Genomic DNA, 22,042 nt, shown 5'->3' with positions numbered 1-22,042 from the left:
TAGGAGGGAGTTCAGTAATTTTCTTGCTCAGCTGACCCACTTGTGCCTCCAAGTTTCTAATGGAGGACCTTGTTTCAGTCATGAAACTTTGAGTGGTTTTGATTAGATCAGAGACCATGGTTGCTAAGTCAGAGGTATTCTGCTTAGAACTCTCTGTCTGTTGCTGAGAAGATGATGGGAAAGGCTTGCTATTGCTAAACCTGTTTCTTCCACCATTATTATTGTTGAAACCTTGTTGAGGTCTCTGTTGATCCTTCCATGAGAAATTTGAATGATTTCTCCATGAAGAATTATAGGTGTTTCCATAGGGTTCTCCCATGTAATTCACCTCTTCCATTGAAGGGTTCTCAGGATCATAAGCTTCTTCCTCAGATGAAGCTTCTTTAGTACTGCTTGGTGCATTTTGCATTCCAGACAGGCTTTGAGAAATCATATTGACTTGTTGAGTCAATATTTTATTCTGAGCCAGTATGGCATTCATAGTGTCAATCTCAAGAACTCCTTTCTTCTGACTAGTCCCATTGTTCACAGGATTTCTTTCATAAGTGTACATGAATTGGTTATTTGCAACCATTTCAATTAGCTCTTGAGCTTCTGTAGGCGTCTTCTTCAAATGAAGAGACCCTCCAGCAGAGCTATCCAAAGACATCTTGGACAGTTCAGAGAGACCATCATAGAAAATACCTATGATGCTCCATTCAGAAAGCATATCAGAAGGACACTTTCTGATTAATTGTTTGTATCTTTCCCAAGCTTCATAGAGGGATTCTCCTTCCTTCTGTCTGAAGGTTTGGACTTCCGCTCTAAGCTTACTCAATTTTTGAGGTGGAAAGAACTTTGCCAAGAAGGCATTGACTAACTTTTCCCAAGAGTTCAGGCTTTCTTTAGGTTGTGAATCCAACCATGTCCTAGCTCTGTCTCTTACAGCAAAAGGGAATAGCATAAGTCTGTAGACCTCAGGGTCAACCCCATTAGTCTTGACAGTGTCACAGATTTGCAAGAACTCAGCTAAAAACTGATGAGGATCTTCCAATGGAAGTCCATGAAACTTGCAATTCTGTTGCATTAGAGAAACTAATTGAGGCTTAAGCTCAAAGTTGTTTGCTCTAATGGCAGGGATAGAGATGCTTCTCCCATAGAAGTCGGGAGTAGGTGCAGTAAAGTCACCCAGCACCTTCCTTGCATTGTTGGCATTGTTGTTGTTTTCGGCTGCCATGTGTTCTTCTTCTTTGAAGAATTCGGTTAGGTCCTCTACAGGGAGTTGTGCCTTGGCTTCTCTTAGCTTTCGCTTCAAGGTCCTTTCGGGTTCAGGATCAGCCTCAACAAGAATGCTTTTGTCCTTGCTCCTGCTCATAAGAAAGAGAAGAGAACAAGAAAATGTGGAATCCTCTATGTCACAGTATAGAGATTCCTTAAGGTGTCAGAGGAAAAGAAAAATAGAAGGCAGAAGTAGAAAATTCGAACTTATCAAAGAAGATGGAGTTCGAATTTTGCATTAAGGAATAGTGTTAGTCCATGAATAGAAGGATGTGAGAAGAAGGGAAGTAATTTTCGGAAATCAAGTAAAAGATTTTGAAAACATTTTGAAAAACACTAATTGATTTTCGAAAATAAAAGTGGGAAAGAAGTCAAGTGATTTTTGAAAAAGATTTTGAAATTAGAAATTAAAAAGATTTGATTGAAAACCATTTTGAAAAAGATGTGGTTAAGAAGATATGATTAGTTTTTAAAAGAGATGTGATTGAGAAGATATGATTTGAAAAACATTTTAAAAAAATTTGATTTTGAAAATTAATGACTTGGCTATCAAGAAAAGATATGATTCAAACATTAAACCTTTCTCAACAGAAAAAGGCAACATACTTGAAATGTTGAATCAAATCATTGATTGATAGCAAGTATTTTTAAAAATAGAAAGAAATTGATTTTGAAAACATATGATTGAAAAGATATGATTTGAAAAAGATTTGATTTTGAAAAACTTTGAAAACCTGAAAAAAAATTGCATTGAAAAACAGAATCTTCCCTCTTGTGCCATCCTGGCGTTAAACGCCCAGAATGGTGCACATTCTGGCGTTTAACGCCCAAAACTATACCCTTTTGGGCGTTAAACGCCCAACCAGGTACCCTGGCTAACGTTTAAACGCCAGTCTGTTCTTCTTCACTGGGCGTTTTGAACGCCCAGCTTTTTCTGTGTAATTCCTCTGCTGTATGTTCTGAATCTTCAATTCTCTGTATTATTGACTTGAGAAGACACTAATTAAAAATATTTTTGGATTTTTAATAATAAGGAAAAATCAAAATGCAACAAGAATCAAATAACAATGCATGCAAGACACCAAACTTAGCAGTTTGTATACTACTGACACTAATGAGAATGCATACGAGACACACAAACACTCAAGTCAAGAGAATTCAAAGATCAGAGTAAGAAATCATCAAGAACATCTTGAAGATCACTAAGACACATGAATGAATGCATGCAATTGACACCAAACTTAATATGAGACTAGTGTCTCAACAAGAAACATAGAATATTTTTTTTTTGTTTTTATGATTTTGTAATTTTTTTGTGCTTTTTCGAAAATTAAGTGGAAAAAGGTATCAAAATTCTTAATGAGAATTCCAGGAATCATGCAATGTTAGTCTAAAGCTTTAGTCTAAAGAAATTAGACATGGCTAGCCAAGCTTCAGCAGGACATTACATTCAAGAGCTAAATTGATGAGAATCAATCAGCTTTGGTGATGATAATAACATCACCTTGAAACACTAGAATTCATTCTTAAGAACTCTGAAAAAAAATACCTAATCTAAGCAACAAGATGAACCGTCAGTTGTCCATACTCGAACAATCCCCGGCAACGGCGCCAAAAACTTGGTGCACGAAATTGTGATCAATACTTTTCAAAAACTCTAATAATCCCTAGTAATGGCCCCAAAGACTTGGTGCTCACTACCATGGCATAAATACAACTTCGCACAACTAACCAGCAAGTGTACTGGGTCGTCCAAGTAATAAACCTTACGCGAGTAAGGGTCGATCCCACAGAGATTGTTGGTATGAAGCAAGCTATGGTCACCTTGTAAATCTTAGTCAGGCAAACTCAAATGGGTATGGTGATAAACGCATAAAACATAGAGATAAAGATAGAGATACTTATGTAATTCATTGGTAGGAATTTCAGATAAGCGTATGAAGATGCCTTCCCTTCCGTCTCTCTGCTTTCCTACTGTCTTCATCCAATCCTTCTTCCTCCTTTCCATGGCAAGCTTAAGCAAGGGTTTCACCGTTGTCAGTGGCTACCTCCCATCCTCTCAGTGGAAATGTTCAACGCACCCTGTCACGGCACGGGTATCCATCTGTCGGTTCTCAATCAGGCCGGAATAGAATCCAGTGATTCTTTTGCGTCTGTCACTAACGCCCCGCCCTCAGGAGTTTGAAGCACGTCACAGTCATTCAATCATTGAATCCTACTCAGAATACCACAGACAAGGTTAGACCTTCCGGATTCTCTTGAATGCCGCCATCAGTTCTAGCCTATACCACGAAGACTCTGATCTCATGGAATGGCTGGCTCGTTTGTCAGGCGAGCACTCGGTTGTCAGGCGATCAACCATGCATCGTGTATCAGGAATCCAAGAGATATTCACCCAATCAAAGGTAGAACGGAGGTGGTTGTCAGTCACACGTTCATAGGTGAGAATGATGATGAGTGTCACGGATCATCAAGAACAAGTGATATCTTAGAACAAGAACAAGCGGAATTGAATAGAAGAACAATAGTAATTGCATTAATACTCGAGGTACAGCAGAGCTCCACACCTTAATCTATGGTGTGTAGAAACTCCACCGTTGAAAATACATAAGAACAAAAGTGATCATTGGTTTCGGTCCCAGAGAGGGAACCAGAAGAACCAAGATGATCTCAGATCCAAAGATACCAAGATGAAAATACAATAGTATAATGTCTTACTTATAGAAAACTAGTAGCCTAGGGTTTACAGAGATGAGTAAATGACATAAAAAATCCACTTCCGGGCCCACTTGGTGTGTGCTTGGGCTGAGCAATGAAGCAATTTCGTGTAGAGACTCTTCTTGGAGTTAAACGCCAGCTTTTATGCCAGTTTGGGCGTTTAACTCCCATTTTGGTGCCAGTTCCGGCGTTTAACGCTGGGATTTCTGAGGGTGACTTTGTACGCCGGTTTGGGCCATCAAATCTTGGGCAAAGTATGGACTATCATATATTGTTGGAAAGCCCAGGATGTCTACTTTCCAACGCCGTTGAGAGCGCGCCAATTGGGCTTCTGTAGCTCCAGAAAATCCGCTTCGAGTGCAGGGAGGTCAGAATCCAATAGCATCTGCAGTCCTTTTTGGTCTCTGAATTAGATTTTTGCTCAGGTCCCTCAATTTCAGCCAGAAAATACCTGAAATCACAGAAAAACACACAAATTCATAGTAAAGTCCAGAAAAGTGAATTTTAACTAAAAACTAATAAAAATATACTAAAAACTAACTAGATCATACTAAAAACATACTAAAAACAATGCCAAAAGCGTACAAATTATCCGCTCATCACCAGCCCTAGTTCATAATGTGATATGTGTACGTGTATGTGTATTTATATCATGGATATAAATAAAAATAATATAATAATTATAATTATAATTATAATTATATAGTAGCACATATATTATATTATGATGAAAATAATGCAAAGGACATACAAAAGTAATTGGAACAAGGAATTAAGAAAATTTGAACGTACATGTTTTTCACTCGATATCTAATCTTTTTCATAGAGATTAGTTTCTACATCTATATATTATAAATTTTAAATTTATATGTATCTACTACAGTACTACTACTTCAGTATTTTCTTACAAATCTGTTGTATATAGTTATTATTATTCTAATTGTTATTATATTATATAAACTCATGCATATTGTAAAAAAATTAACCGATTCTTATAGTTTTTAAATTAATGTATTTGGTAAATTGAGATTTGGACAAATCAAAACCAGAATTAGATACATGTGAGTGGTATCATGGGATTCAAGTTTACATGATGCCATGATGGTGAGGATAATAAAGGGCACATTAGTCAATTAGAGGGAGAAGGACAAAAGTGATGGTGGTGGGAAATTGGTAAGTGTGAAATTGACATTTTAGTGAAAATTCGAGTTTTTGTATTCTATTGTCTTGTGTCTAATTTATTAAATAAGATGAAAATTTGAGTGTTTTTTGTGTCTATATATTTTTATGTATTTATATTTATATTTTTATTATTTTAAGATATCAACCAAACACAACTTAATATAATTTTTATCCATTTATATAAAAGATAATGTGACGATTTCTAAAAAAAGAATAACATAATTTCTAATCTTATTATTTGAGACGGTGTAAATTTTTTATTGAATCTGTTAAATATTAATATAAATAAATTCTGTGATAATTTTTATTTATAATATGTAAAAGTTTTAAATCTCACAAATTATTAATCAGATTACCTTTTAAAAAATTTATTCGCTAATGGTAATTTTATTTAGTAGCGAGTGACATTGCCAAAAAATGGCGTTGCAAGAAGTAAAAGTGCAATATGAAAACCTAAAAAAAAAAAAACAAAAGGGTAGCATTAGACAAAAAATAGAACAAGATAACAGTAATGTTGATATTGTTGGTGGTGGTACGTGAGATAATAACTGATGAACTGATGAAATATGGTAATACAGTAAAAATATTAGATGCAAGAGATAGTGACAAAAAAAAAGTATGATAGTTGGTCTTTTCACTCCAGTAGGAGCGGATAGGAATGAGTTTTTGCTCTACTTGATCCTGTCTCGTCCTATAAAGATTTGCATTAAATCTGTCTCACTCCTATTCGTGGGTAGTAAAATGTTAAACCCTAACCCGTTTTTATAGGTATCCGTCCCGCCTTATAATTATTAAATCCAACAAATAAAATTAAATTTTAAAAATTATATAACCACCATTTACATACATAACATAAATTAAAGTAAAAATTTAAATATGATATAATATTATTAATCATTTTACTAATTATTTTATATATGTTACATATATTATATATACCGGAGCGGGTTTAATCTAAACCCGCCCCGCCCCGCCCAAAAACCCGTCCTGGTACGGAGGTGGGTATTAACCGCCCCGAACAGGTTAGGGCAAGATGGATACCCTCAGGTTTGGGTAGTGTTGCCACCCCTACACTTCATAGAATTTTGGATAAGTTTAAAATTTCGGGTATTATATTTAAAATTGTCACAAAATTAATCCATTAGTATTTGATCGAATTTTTAATGAAAGATTCATATTGTCTCAAAATATCATTAAGGAGTGAGTAAAGATCCAATTTGGTTTTTGTCCATTTTCACGAAGGATAAAGCAATCTGTATCTATAAAAAGGGATATTTCGGTCTTCAACTTTTTTATTTTGGAACAATACGATTTTTTTGTTAAAAAAATTGTTAAATAATAACAACAATTAATTTTGTGAGGGTTTTATTTGTATTTTGTGGGGTTTAAAATCCTCACAAAAATCTTTTCAACAATATAACCAATTATTACTACTACTACTACCACTACCTTTTTCATCTTCATTATTATCATTCCTACCTCTATTATTTTTATTGTATAACCATACTTTATCATTATCATTATCTCCTATACTGTCATCATTACTAATACCAATATTATCAACATTAAAATTTTCTTCTTTCATTTCTTATTCGATATTATTTTTTTCTTTAAAGGTATTACAATTACTTTTTCTTTTGCGACATCATTTTCATCAATGGTTTTTCCTACTTAACTACTATTGGTGAAAGAATTTTTCAAAAACAAACTTATTAATGGTTTGTGGAGGTTTAAAACCCCTCACAAAATAAAAATAAAACTCCCACAAAACAAATTTTTGTTATTATTTAATAAATTTGTTAACATAAGGATTGTATTATCCCAAGATAAAAAAGTTGAGGGTCGAAATGTCTCTTTTATTTGGATAGAGATTACTTTATCTTTCGTAAAAATATACAAAAACCAAATTAAATATTTACTCTTAAAAAATTGTATTGTCTAATTTTTATTTTTTATTTTTTTGTTAAAAATTACATTATTCTTTGTGTAGATAGACAATTCAATTGGACATTCACTCTTGATTTTTGCAATTTGATTAAGCATTCGTAACCAATAGATAATTTAATTAGATAATTAATTTCTTTTCTAATATCAACCAAAATTTAATTTACTTTTTTATTTTAAATATTAAATTTTAAATCTTAAATTTTAAAACATAAATTCTAAATTTTAATCCTAAATCTTTGATAAAGTTAAAAACATAATTTTATAATAAAAATATCAATATTCGTTAAAAAACAAATTAATCTCTTTACAATTCATTGACAAACCTACAACTTAAAAACAGTAAAAAATATGCTTCTCCTTCTTTTTAATGTAATTTTTTAATAAAATTTATACCGAAATTTTCATACACAAAAATACAAAAAGAGACTAATTTTTTAGTAATATTTTAAATTCATTTTTAAAAAAATTTTAATTGAACTATTTAATTCTCAACATTAATTATCAAATTAGTCTTTAACTTTTTATATTGTTAAACTTATCGATCTTTATTTAAAAGGATAAGTTATTTAGATAAAATTATTACAAACATATATTATCAAATTACAACTTTTTCAAATTGAAGACACGATTGTAATTTTTATTTATTTATATAAATTGCTATGGAATTTTAAACGTAAATCACTACTATAACCGCATTGTTGTCTATCGCTATTGTCTATAGCGATTTATGCATTTTTTTCCTCCGCTGTCTATAGGATTTCTTCTTATGTTACGTTATTTATGTAAACCGCGACTACCAGTAGCTGTTTATGTTAATTTTGAATTTGCTGCTATCAGTAGCGAATTTACATAGATATGTAAAAATTGCAATTGCGTATTAAAAATTGTAATATAATAATATGGGTTTGGAACCATTTTTTAATACTCTATTTTTGTATGGTATAATTTTTTACTATTATAATAAAAATTAATATTTATTTATTTATTTATTAACTTAAAAATAACATATAAAAATTGATAACTTTTAAGTACTTTTATAATAAAAATTAATATTTATATAAGTTGGTCTCACATTAAATCAAATTCTCCAAATTTGATTTATGCATATAGTTCAATATATTGTAAATCGACAGAGTCTAGTTCGATTTACAATAGCCACCGTTTTGTATAAATCGAATTACCCTTATTCGATTTACTATGGGAATTTGAAATGAAAATTATTATAACATGTAAATCGAACAGCCTTCATTCGATTTAGTTAGAACAATGTTAAATCAAAATGGTTCAATTCGATTTACGCCTAAGACCTACTTTTCTAGTAAATTGACATCGTTTAATTCGATTTACTATTATAGCTTATAAATCGAATTAGACTAATTTGATTTATATAGTTACATCTATAGGGTGATTCACGTTATGATTTTTGTTTTGGGTGATTAAAATTGGATGGGTGTTGGTTTATTAATGTGAATTACCCTAGAAATAAGGTAAATATTCAGGTGAAGTCGACTTCACGTGAAGTTGATATCTGAGAGTCAGTTAGATAAAAATTTAGTCAAATCATCTAACGGTTCTCAAGAATCAACTTCACCTAAAGTTGACTACACCTGAGTTTTCGCCATTACTCTAGAAGGGTAAACAAAATTTCTCCACGATATTTGTGACAGATCAATGACTAATTTGTTACAAATCTAAACTCTAGACTAACTCGAGTTGGCCGAATTCGAATTTTATTTAAGATTCTTTCGTTGGTCAATTGGTTTTACTGCATGGATAAGATAAAATTTGAACTCTTTCCACTTGCTTAAGTGAATGGCCCAAAAGTATAAATCTTGATGGGCCTCGTCAGCTATTACAAGTTTCTTGGTTTAGCCCAATAACCCCTGGAAGCCCACACGCACTCCAAGACTTCATGCCATTGCAACATTATCACAGTTTTCGTTTCTTCCTCTCTACATCATCATCATCATCATCAAGCATTGGTTTTTATTTATGATGATTCCTTCTAGTAGTCATTTTTGTCATCGTCGCCGCCATCATCATCATCATCATCACAATCGTCTTCTAACTAAACGCATCTAAGTGGGGAATAACATCAAGCAGGTGGTGGGTCTTTTTTGGATCTGATCAGATCCAAAATCAATAGAAGATGGAAATGGAGGTGAGCCTGGATGAGCTTCCTTCGGCTCTTCTGGCCACCATAATGACCAAGCTCGACATCGCTTCAATCTGCTCCTTGGCTTCAACTTCCTCCACCTTCCGCTCCTGCGCCAAACACATCCTCTCTTTCCTTCCCACTTTCCATCTCTTGGTATGCATCAAACAAACCCTATCACTATTCTTTTCATAATTGCGTTCCCGATTCGACCATTCGTTTCTTTTCTTCATATGGGTTCTTCGTTTGTAACTGCCAAAGTGGTGGATTTTCATTTGGGAGTTTCAAAAAATTCATTTTTACCCCCTTCTCTGAAAGGTTCTTGTTTTGGTTCGGTTTCAGGATATTGCGCCTTCTGGGGAGTTACTGAGGCCATTGCTACCACCGAATCGGAGCCTGAAGAGCCTCAAGGTTGATTGTGGTCGCCTTGACGATTCTGCTATACCTGTTCTGCTGAAACCCTCGTTGCATGAACTTTGCCTGCATAACTGTGCTGATTTTAGTGGCAAGCTTCTTTCTGAGATTGGGACCCGTTGCAAGGATCTAAGGTAGATTATGTTCTGCAGTGTCCTTTTCATGCGTTACTTCTTCTGGGTGGTGATGCTGAATAACATGCAAGTTGCATATGTTGCATGCTTCATATACTGAAAAGCTTCATTTGGGGATTGGTGTGTAGCTTAATTTCGTGAGTTTCATATTTCGGTGCAAGTTTGTAGTGCCGGTGTTATTGGATCTTGTTATTTACTTTCCATCAGGTCTCTCTACTTGGGTTCGGTAGCAGAAAAAAGAGGGAGGGCCATTCATATTAATGATCTGGAGGAGTTACTCAGCAGCTGCTCCCAGTTGGAAGTAAGGAATAACGATAAAAACAAGCTAACAAGATATAACTAAAGTAAAGGAATGTAACCTAAGTAAAAGCTTTTCAGATTCTTAAGTAGAAATTTCTAAGTTGCCTTAGTTGATTTGCCTACTTTCATTTTAATTTTCATCATGTTTGGATGGGAAAATATCGAAACAATAAGATCTTGTGGTTGCATTTTGATTAATCTTCACTGATCATTTCAATGATGTTGAGCTTTACCTGGCATGACTGATCACTATATTCTTTTTGTTCAAGACCATTCCTATTCCCACATTTGTTACTTTTGGAGTTTCTTGTAAATGGTATCATCTCCTTCACAATAGGAATCCAGATGAATAATTGAAATGACTAACTCCATCATAATGGCTCATTCATAATAACATGGTAAAAAATTTTCCTTATGGCCTGGCCTCCCCTGAAGCTTTTATATATTTTATGCCTTCCTTTTTCCCAACTGTAAATATACTAACATGTTTGCTGGAACTGTGGTTCTCATGCAATTAGATTTAATAAGATTTCTGATTGTTTTGCTAGGCACTTATCCTGATGTTTGATGTCTCTCTCTTTCTTCGACACAACTTTGCTCGAGTTTGGGCTTCTGCCTCTGAGAAACTCACTTCTCTTGAAATTGGTTACATTTCTGCAGTTACAGTGACTGAACTGCTTAGCCCAAATTTGGGGTCCCATCAGTCCTTAAATCCTGTTCAATCATCAGTATTGCCAAGAATTCAGAAACTATGCCTTTCAGTAGACTATATAACCGATGCTATGGTTGGTACTATATCCAAAGGTCTCCCCTTGTTGACTCATTTGGATCTTCGAGATGCACCACTTATTGAACCAAGAGTTACTTTTGATCTAACCAATGCTGGCCTTCAACAAATTAATCAGCTTGGGAGATTGAAACATCTTTCATTGGTTCGAAGCCAAGAATTCCTGATTACTTACTTTCGAAGAGTAAATGATCTAGGATTACTTCTAATGGCTGACAAGTGTGCAAACATGGAGAGCATATGTCTTGGTGGCTTCTGTCGTGTCACAGATACCGGTTTCAAAACTATCCTACATTCATGCTCACGCTTATGCAAGTTTAAGGTCACTTATGGGACTCATTTAACTGATCTAGTTTTTCATGATATTTCTGCAACGTCCCTTACCTTGACACACGTGAGCTTAAGGTGGTGCAATCTGTTAACAAACCATGCAGTATATAGTTTGGCATCAAACAAGGAGCTTAAAGCTCTTGACTTGAGAGATTGTAGAAGCCTTGGGGATGAAGCTCTACGGGCCATTGGCTCTCTTCCAAAACTGAAAATGTTACTATTAGATGGGTCTGATATAACTGATGCTGGACTTTCTTACTTAAGACCATCTGTTATCAATTCGCTGTTAGTGTTGTCTCTCCGAGGGTGCAAGAGACTCACAGACAAATGCATCACGGTCCTATTTGATGGCTGTGGTATGCTGGAATTGCGAGAACTGGACCTATCCAATCTTCCTAGCCTATCAGATAATGGAGTTTTGCTGCTGGCAAAGAGTCGGATTCACTTTTCCGAACTCCGGATGCGACAGTGCCCTCTGATTGGCGATACTTCAATCATGGCATTAGCTTCAATGAAGGGTGATGAGGCTGGATGGCATGGAAGCAGTCTGCGTTTATTGGATCTTTACAACTGTGGTGGCATTACACCACTAGCATTTCGGTGGTTAAAGAAACCGTATTTCCCAAGGCTTAAATGGTTGGGAGTGACTGGAAGCGTTAATAGGGACATGGTAGATGCTTTAGCTACAAGTAGACCTTTCTTGCATGTAGCATGCCATGGTGAGGAGCTTGGGGCTGATCCTTATGATATCTCAGATGGTTTATACACCCATGATTACGATGAGGTGGACGAATTTGAGCAGTGGCTTCTTGAAGCTGATGTCAATAGCGAGGATGAAGAAATGGGTGATGCTGAAAATAATGAAGTACTGGCTGTGTAATTTGTTCATTAACTGTTGTATGTGTCCATGATTGTGTGTTTGTATTTATATTTGTATTTGTATTTGTATTTGTATTTTGTATGTGTGTATCTTATTCTCTGGTTAGTTGTTATTTGCCTTGGCCCATAGGGGTTTTAGCCTCTTAATACTTATTGTATGATATTAATGTATCTTAAGTAGATTAAAAGTTACATGGTTTGTCTGAATCTAATCGTGATCTGATGTTTATTTGGATATTTAGTTTTATTTCTGGTCCTCTGGCTCTTAGTTGTTGTGTGCTCAAACTCAAATCATGAATGATTTTTACTTGTATGGATCATTGAGTCTCACCAATCTGTATCTTTCTTTAAAAAAAAAGGTCTTATTATGGTCTAATCTTTATTCAATAATTCTTCAATAAGGAAATATGAGTCTGCAAATGTAGGAACACCATCACTATTATAATTTTGGCCAAGAGAAATATGCTTTTTTTCAGATTGCTAGACTAGGCAGTATTTTGAGGCATGCCATAATCATCCAAACAATTTCTTCAGAAACACATCTACTGAAAAACATACACAGCTTGGCTTTTGGTCTTCAAAAGTTAACAAAGCTCTCTTATTGTTTCTCCGTTTCATGGTTTTTGAGTGCTCGTTTTTTTGGCAATGGGTTTTTGGGTCTAATACTTTTCAGTTTTCGGGCAATGTATTTTTCACCAAACATAGTCTATAGGCCCAAATGATTAGTATATAGAAAAGGAAAATATCATAAACAATTAAACATGACCAAAATGGAGTCAGTACCGCGACGGATTAGTTCTTGACCTGATTAATTCTTGACCTGCCAGGTTAGGGGATACCGTGGGAAACTAAAAAAAAAGAATTAAACATGACCAAAAAAGGAAAAGAAAAAGAAAATATCATAAACAGTATTTAATATCTGCGTGCTGCATTCTATTTCTCTGGTGCTAATATGATTATATAATGACCAGAGTAGCTAACATGATTGTATATGATTATATAATGTCCATTTCAAATTAGAGGGGAAGTGAAAGGCTTTTATACTTGGGACACAAGAAAGTGATAAATAGTATTCCCCCCACCCCCAAAAATAAATAAATAAATGCTGTATTATTTGAAACGTGAATTGTATATATGCGTTTGTAATTGAAAATGTAATGGAATGAACACAGTTTTCATTGGTATCACTAAATACTTTGCATCCCAAGAATTATATAATAAAACCATTGCTAACATAGTATCGTTGTGCATGCAAATATCCAGTTGACATTTAAAAGCTTATAAAAAAAAACAAACTTTTTTTTACAATATATTAAACATTGTTATTTAACTTTGACCTATTCCAGTTTATGGATTTATGATAGAATATCCAGGAATATGTACCCCCAGACAATAAAATTAAAAAATAATCAGGGTTAGATGGAGCTTAATTGGTACATGGATAAAAGAATATTCTCAATATTCTGTTATTGAAATGCTCTAAAGTACAAACAAAAAAGGAAGATCACATGGTTACAATGTAGTAGGTTAAGGGTTAATACTCAAATTCGTTCCGGAAAGATTACGCGATTTTCATTTTCATCATCGAATAATTTTTTTAATCAAATTAGTCCCTAAAAGATAAAAAATAAGTCAAATTAGTCCTTTTATGAAAAAGAAAAAATAGAGAAACATATCAGCATCTAATTGCATGATTTTGAAAAATCATATATGAAACAAAACAAGGGACGCGATTCCATACTCCTTGAAGCTTTGGAGTACTAAAACTTCTTTTAAAAAGTTAGAAAGATCCTTAGCATTTATGATTATTTTGTGTTTTTTTATTTAAAATTTGTTTGGGCTAACATTAAATTTTATATTGGATCCGTTTGGACTTATGGTCTGGTTGTGCTTATTATACTTTTTTATTATTTTTTTGGTGACTATTATACTTTTTTATTAATATTACTCATATTAAATTATTATAACATTTGTACTGCGGCGGATTAGTCATTGGCCGGACGGGTTGGGGAATACCGTGGGAAACCAAAAAAAAAAATTATTATAACATTTAAAAAAATATTTATAATATTATAATTAAAAAAATAAAAAAATTAAAAATCAAAACATATTTTTAGTATTAATTTTAAAAGACTAAAAAAATATCCTTTAAAATTAAAATGATTTAATTTTAATTTAAAATTTATTTAATTAAAAAGACAAAATATTCTTTTAGTATTAATATTATTTAAATATATTTAAAAAAAACCAAAATAATATTTATTTTGTGTAAGCATATTAAAAGGGAAAAAAATTCTATGCCATTAATTACTTAAAATATTTATGAATTTAACTTTAATTTTAAAAATTTAAATTTATATGTATACTATATAACGTAAAATAAATACTTCGTATAAGAGAATGAATTTAATTATTGTTCTTTTTTCTAATTTTAAAAATTAATTATCTTAAGCATTTTGTATTTTAATTTTAATTTTTTATATTTAATTCATTCCATTACACTCAAAAAATATTCTTAAACTTATTATTGAAATTAAAAAAAATTAATATAATTTAAATAATTTATATGCATAATTTAATTAAATAGACTTAACTCTCTAATATTTTTTAAAGAAGACAAGATACAAGATTGAGACAAAAATATCTTTTTAAAAAAAAGTCTAGGAATTATTATTAACTTTATTGAAAAAATAAAAAACTTTAAATTTCACAAAATATTTTTTTTAGAGTTTGGATTCGACCTAAACTAATTATCCGATATATTAAAAATAAAAATAAAAATTTACATAATTTTTACCTAACCTTGATCAAACTTTAACCATCATTCATATTTTTTTATTCTTATTTTTTTCTTTGTAAACTTTTTTTCCATTTTTAAAAAAAAAATCTGATTCTAATTCGATATTCAAATCAATGCAAACTGATATGATCGGTCCAGGTTTAATTACAAAAACATATTTACACCCTAACTTCATGAGTTAAATATAAGAAGCAACAACTCTAGTTACAAATTTGACGATAATTTAACACTATTCTACTCTTTAAATTGTGACTACTTATTTAAAATTATTTTTAAATTTAGTTTTAACTATAAAAATCTAAAATTAAATTTAAATAATAACATAAAATTGATTTAAAATAACACTTTAAAAAATATTAATTCTGTAATATATTTATATATATCCTAATTAAATGGTATATTATAATATAGTTAATTTTTAAAATCATGATGTTATAGATAACAAAAAGTAGTATACGTGATAAATTTTATGAAATGAATTATAATATTAAATAAATAATTAAAATAAATAAAATTTAAAATTATTAATTAATTAAAACATAAAAATAAATCTTAAAAGATAAAAATATACCAGTACGATTTACATTGTACTATAATGAGTTTATGAAATTCTAAAACAAAATAAATCTTAAAGATAAAAATAAAAAAATTGTTATGAAAAACAATAATTTTTTTTATTTCAATAAAAAAATTAATACTAATAAAACACTAATTAATAAAAAACCTTGTTTAATAGGTAAAGATATATTTTATGATTATTTTATGGTTTTTATTTAAAAGTATAATTTTATGTTAGTGTTAATTTTTTAAATATAATTTTTTTAAAAAATATAATTTATTGACATTAATTGTTTGATAATGTTATTAATATATAATAAAAGTTCTATTAATAGAATATCTATTAAAAAATTATGCCAACACACATTACAATATTAATAATTTAAAAGAATTTCAAAATTTCAAACATAAAGAGAGTATTGTAACATTCACCTAGTTTCCGGTGTCTACTCTCTACTTGAAAGTTCGAATTCAAAGTTCCACGAAAAAGGGTGCGCGCGTGAGCGCGTGGTGTGTGCGTGGAGCTGAGTAAGCTTCAGCGGCTGCCACTCGCCGCTTCGCTGTCAATGAGTCAATGTTCATCAGTTCATCCTTTTCTCTTCTTTAACACTAACACATGGAGAGGTGCCGGATACGGTGTATAATACTACTATATATATATATATATATATACGTATATTTATACAACTATTCGTCCTTTCGTGACCTCCAAGGGTCACGTTGCCACCTCATAGCTTCCTTGTCATCTTTTTTTTATCATGGGGCCCACTTCAAACTAATCAATGTCAAATAAAAGAGTAATCAAATTAACCTTTCTAAGATTAGTTGGTAGATCGCACAAATCATTAACCACTTTATTCGTGGGTCAAAATTCAAATAAAAGTTTTATGCGAAATTCGTAACTATTCTACAGAGGTCTTTTCAACATCATTTGTCTATTTTTTTATTTTCTTTTTTTTTATTTGATAAATAAAATCAGTCCATAATTTTTATCATTCTATGAAGCATATATGATTATCTTAAATTTTATTAGTTATTAAAAATGACAAGTTTAACGATTAAATTCTCTAAATTTATCTATTTTTACTGTCTTGAAAAGAGTTTATGGTTATATATTTTAACCGGTCTAATATAATTTAATTTTTTATTTATGAAATTTTATCAAATCCAAAATAGGAAATAGCTATTTTTTTAAAAAAATTAGATAACATTAGTCACAAAAAAATTACGTAACATTAATCTTTTTTAAAATAAAAAAATTAAAATAATTCACGTGTTTGACCCGTGTCTTTGCGATGCCGAATTTCCTCATCGCATGCGATTACTCTACAGCGGTTCTAATTAATCCCTAAGCTAAAGTAGAGTTCATTTGGATGTTATTAAATTATTAATTTTTTTAATATCTTTTATTTTTTAGCATATTTAATAAAATTTTAAAAATAAAAATCAAAGAATTAAAAAAATAAAAAAATATTTATTTAAAAAAATTATAATTTACATATTAAAAAAAATTGAAAAATATATTTTTAATATAATAAATAAATAAATAAAATTATATTGTTATATTTAAATATAATTATTAAATAAAAAGATTATATGAACTATTTAAAATAAAATTATTTTTATTTTTTAAATAAAAAATATCACTTAAAAAAATATTTTTTCATCAAATCATACCTAAACAAACTCTTAATAATAAGCTACTTGACCATATAATCTTATCTCATTAGTTGTCAATCTGATAATATTATTTAAAGAAAAATATGTATGTGATCTTTTTTATTGAAATAAATTTGTTTCTCACAATTAAAAAACATAAATTCATCTCTCAGTTTTTTTAATGTATAAAGAGATTTTTTTGGGGGGGTCTAATTGCTAGTTGAAAACGTGTAGAAGCCAAATTTTTTATGTGTCCGTAATGTCACTGAATTGGATCGTAGCTAAAAATTTGAGGACAAATAAATCTCAAAAGATAATAAAACATATAAATCTCTGGCATTTTCCTCTATTTTTTTTATTCAGAGTAAACATGCAGTCCAGTCTCCGTTTATTGTTTGAAGGGCACGACAATCTCTATCCAAAAAAGGAACATTTCATTCCCTAATAAATTTATCTTAGGACAATACGATTTTTTTTAATTTGTTAAATAATAATAAAAATTAGTTTTGTAAAAATTTTAAATTTTATAAATTATTAATAAATTTATTTTAAATTTTTTTTATTAGTGATAATTAAGTGGAGAAGAAACATTATTAAAAATAATATCACAAAAAGAACAAATAATAACAATACTAAATTTTTCAAAAAGAAAAAATAACATTGCACAAAACATTAGAAAAAGAAGGTGATGTTTTGGTATATTGTTATCAATGTTAATGGTGGTAGAAGAAGTAACGGTGAGGATGAAATATGATTACATAATTAAAATAGTATAGTAGAAGTAAAAATTATAGGGAAAAAGATACATATAGGTTTCTAATTTTTAAAATTTTTGACAAATATATTTTTGATAAAATTTAAATACAAAAAAGTCTTTGACTTTAATAAACGGAGAATAATTTAGTCTTTTCGTTTATTTGCTTCTCATACACTAAACGGAATTTGTTGACGTGGCTAAAACGATGTCTAAGTGTCCGTTATGGTGCCACGCTGGAAGGAGAATAAAGTTTGAAGGACAAATAAGTCATTGACGTCATTTTGCAAATAAAGTTAGAAGGACAAATAGGTCCTTGAGAATTTAGTTCATTATACTTTTATTATGCTTCTATTATGAGAATTTAGTTTATAAAATTATACTTGTATTTTGAAATCTAGTTAAGTTGTTGTATTCTACAATTTAAATTATTTGTATTAAAATTGCAGAAATTGAGTTTGTTCTGTTTCTACTTTTTTTTCTTAAATTGCATTAGTTCAGTTTTAGTGCATTTGTGTATTATATTAGAATTTGTTAAATTGCATTAGTTCATTTTTCATCATATCAGTGGCATTAGTTAGTATCAGTTCATTTGTGCATCAAGTTAGCATTAGTTCATGTGTGTATCATTCATGTATTAAGTTAGTATTAGTGCATTTGTGTATTATATTAGAACTAGTATTTTTATCCATAATAACATTACGAGAATATTTTTTTTAAAATTATAGTTCACTTTGTTCTAACAGTATAAATTATGCATGACACAAAAGATTTATAAAATCAAACTACTTTTACAAAAAAGTCATAAGTTGACAAAAGTCTCTGGTTAAGAAGACCAAGATATCTGCAGATAAAAAAATAATTTAATGTGTATACTTTTATATTTAAAATATTTTAATTGTAAAAAAATATCGGATGACATATTTTGATTTGTCAAATTATTAATATAAAATATAATTATATATAGAGTAAAAATAGTAGAGAAAAATAGAAAAATGGAGAGAGGTGGATGAGAGAATTTAGGAAAGGAGTTTATTAATTTTGAAAAAAAAAATTTTCTCTCAATTTTAATAAGAGTGTCATGTGACACATTTGATTATTAAATTAGATAGTAATATATGATACATGTAGAAGCATAGTGAACTAAATTCTCAAGAACCTATTTGTTTTTCGAACTTTATTTGTAAAATAACATCAATGACTTATTTGTCCTTCGAACTTTATTCCCTTTCCAGCGTAGCACTGTAAGAGATACCTGGACACCGTTTCTGCCACGTCAGCTAGTTTCGTTTGGTGTATGAGAGGCAAATAGACGAAAAAACTAAATTATCTTCTGTTTATTAAAATCAGAGACTTTTTTTATATTTAAATTTTATCAGAATTGTATTTGTCAAAAATTTAAAAAGTCAACTACCTATCTTTTTCCCAAAATTATAATGCTAATGATGATAAAAAAGACATTGATAATAATAACAGTAGTTGATCATGATGTACAAAAGAATTTTATAAAATTTAAAATTCTCACAAATTACAAATAAAAATTTTATATTTTTTATTATTATTTAATAATTTTTTAACAAAAAATTATATTATTTTAAAATAATTTTATTAAGGATCAAATTTTTTTTAGACAAAAATTACTTTGTCGTTCGAAAAAATTAAGAGAGTGTTTACTATTTCATTCACCAGGCCACCACCATTTCTATTTCTTTTAGAACTTTATCTTCTTGTCCTGTCTTGAAAAGAATTAATGATGGTTATCTATTTTAATCGGTCTAATAGAATTTAATTCTTTATTTTAAAATTCTAATCCAAAATAGTTATTTATTTATTTATTTTTAATTAGGTAACATTAATCTTTTCCACCAAAAATAGTATATATTTAAAAAAATCCACGTGTTTAGCCGGTGCATTTGCGATGCCGAATTTCCTCATCCCATGTGATTACTCTAAAATAATTCTACTTAATCCCCTAACTAATTTAATAATAATCTACTTAACCATATAAAATCTTATCTCATTAGTTGTCAATCTGATCTGAATATCTGATAATATTGTTTATAGGTGGAAATTCGTAATCCTTGTTGGTCATTGATTAACACACTATTATCTGTTTTAGGAAACTCCGTTTTAGGAAACTCCGTAAACAGCTTCCCAGAATAAGCACATTTTCATTGACCACATTAATTCTCCAACGCTAATATAATTATCAATTAGTTTCTTATTTTGAAAATGAAAGAGGTGCTGACTAAGGGAGGGAGTATCTTGGTTTACTTTCTTATTTTTACTATTTATTTTACAATATATAAACAAAAACAAAAATAAATTAAATAACTCATTAATCTTTCTCTTAATTAAGTTTATTATAAAAAATATAGTTAATTATTTAAAAATGAAATTTTAGGGTAATAGATTTTTCCAGACACTGAAATAAACTATTTTTTAAATGTTTTGATCTGCATAAAATAAAATTCTTATACACAGTAATCCAAACAAATAAATGTTTGAACCAAACTCAACATTTTTTTTGGGAATAAATATTGATGAAAATAAAGTAACATGTGCAATGTCTATGAAGATAAAAATACTAATTTTAAAATCTTAAAAGAAAAAAACGTTATTATTGACAAGACACATACAGTTGAGTAGTTGACATGCATGGGCGTATGGCGAACTTATCCAAATGAATGGACACCATAATATGCCACTTCACCCCTTTTCATTTTCAACTATATGTTATGGTTGTGTCTAATAATGATAAAATAATTGGAGAGTTAATATTTAAAATAATTTCTGAGTTTATAGTCGAATTTTAGTGTTATTTTTTAATTTAAATTCATTCTAAATTTGTCTCTAAACTTAATAATAGTCGTCCATAAATTTATGTCAAATTTTAGTATTGTTTTTAAATTTAAAATCGTTTTAAATTTATCTTTAAATTTAATAATAAGTTGTCTATAAGATACTTTCTCACAACAAAATGATGACGTAATTCGATAGAAATTACGCTGAAAGTCACGTTAAACTATTAAAACTTCGTAATTTTATTTTTTGCACCTAAATAAAACATAAACGATATTGTTTAGGGTATTTTCAAGAGTTTAAACAGGTCGGAATTAAAATTTTCAAAATACCCTAAAAAATATAATTTCTATTCTGTTTCGGTGTCAAAAATAAAACGGCGATATTATACCAGTATAGCATAGCTTTTTGTCCAATCACATCATTATTCCATTATAATAAAATATCTAAAAAATCACTATTATTAAATTCAAAACAAATTTAAAACAATTTTAAATTTAAAAATAATATTAAAATTAGACTACAAAAAACCATTTTAAGTATTATCTCATCATTTTATAATCTTCCCCCTTATTGGTTCGTCACAGTTAAAAATAAATTATGTTTATAGGCTTATAGCACTGAGTATTGTGGGATCCCAGAATTTTTTATTGGGCAGGTGGGTGGTGGTCTTGCTCGTTGGGTCGCATCCCGATTATTCCAGATGGAGTACTCAACATATATAAGGAAAATAACGTTACATTTATTAATTAATTAACATAGGTATCTTTTACTTTACATTGATACAATCATACAACTGTTTTTTCACCTTTTGATATTCTCATTCGCAAACTTATATATTCAATAATTTTAGGTCATTTAAATAAGTAATAATAATCACTATTATTTTAACTATATATTTAATTTATATTTTTCAAACATATTTTAAACTTTTAATAAATTTTTTGTATAATGTAAATTTTACATAAATTTATAACAATGCCATTTTTATATAAAATTATCGAGAGTATCTCCTATATCAGAAAGTTTTAAACAATCAATAATAATAAGGTACCACAAAAGTGCAACCCCATCGCATCACATGGACTTGCAGTATCCTTTTATGTCCCTGTATATATTGCATAAAAAAAATCAACAATATTTACCCAAATTAAGAATACGAGAATGATCCTAATAAGCAAGTTACGGTGATGCAATGGTAATAAAAGGAAAGAAGACAAGGATCAATAATTATGTTACATCTTTGGGAGACCTGCTATATATCCCTATATAGATGGTCAAGGGATGAATAATGAACCATATCTGGCCCCATACGTGATTTCTGCTATCAATTAAAGCTCCTTTCATGTTACCCATTCTGCCACCT

The 22,042-nt window shown here is 29.9% G+C and overlaps 1 protein-coding gene and 1 non-coding gene across 2 annotated transcripts; both read left to right on the top strand.

The window, feature by feature from the left end:
* The first annotated feature begins 703 nt into the window (after positions 1–703).
* LOC112714111 (small nucleolar RNA R71) lies at positions 704–811 on the top strand. The gene has a single exon (XR_003159066.1). It is a non-coding gene; the product is annotated as a small nucleolar RNA R71 (small nucleolar RNA).
* Positions 812–8,960: 8,149 nt separating this feature from the next.
* Positions 8,961–12,338, top strand: LOC112712231 (F-box/LRR-repeat protein 10). The gene is made up of 4 exons (XM_025765057.3): positions 8,961–9,415; positions 9,602–9,807; positions 10,015–10,108; positions 10,656–12,338. Exons 1-4 carry the CDS (start codon positions 9,254–9,256, stop codon positions 12,102–12,104), a joined length of 1,911 nt encoding a protein of 636 aa, XP_025620842.1. The 5' UTR covers positions 8,961–9,253; the 3' UTR covers positions 12,105–12,338.
* Positions 12,339–22,042: the final 9,704 nt, after the last annotated feature.

Source organism: Arachis hypogaea, chromosome 9 (assembly GCF_003086295.3).
Source record: "Arachis hypogaea cultivar Tifrunner chromosome 9, arahy.Tifrunner.gnm2.J5K5, whole genome shotgun sequence".
Classification (NCBI taxonomy): Eukaryota; Viridiplantae; Streptophyta; class Magnoliopsida; order Fabales; family Fabaceae; genus Arachis; species Arachis hypogaea.
The sequence above is the reverse complement of the archived record's forward strand: the minus strand, read 5'-3'. Positions and strand labels throughout refer to the sequence as shown.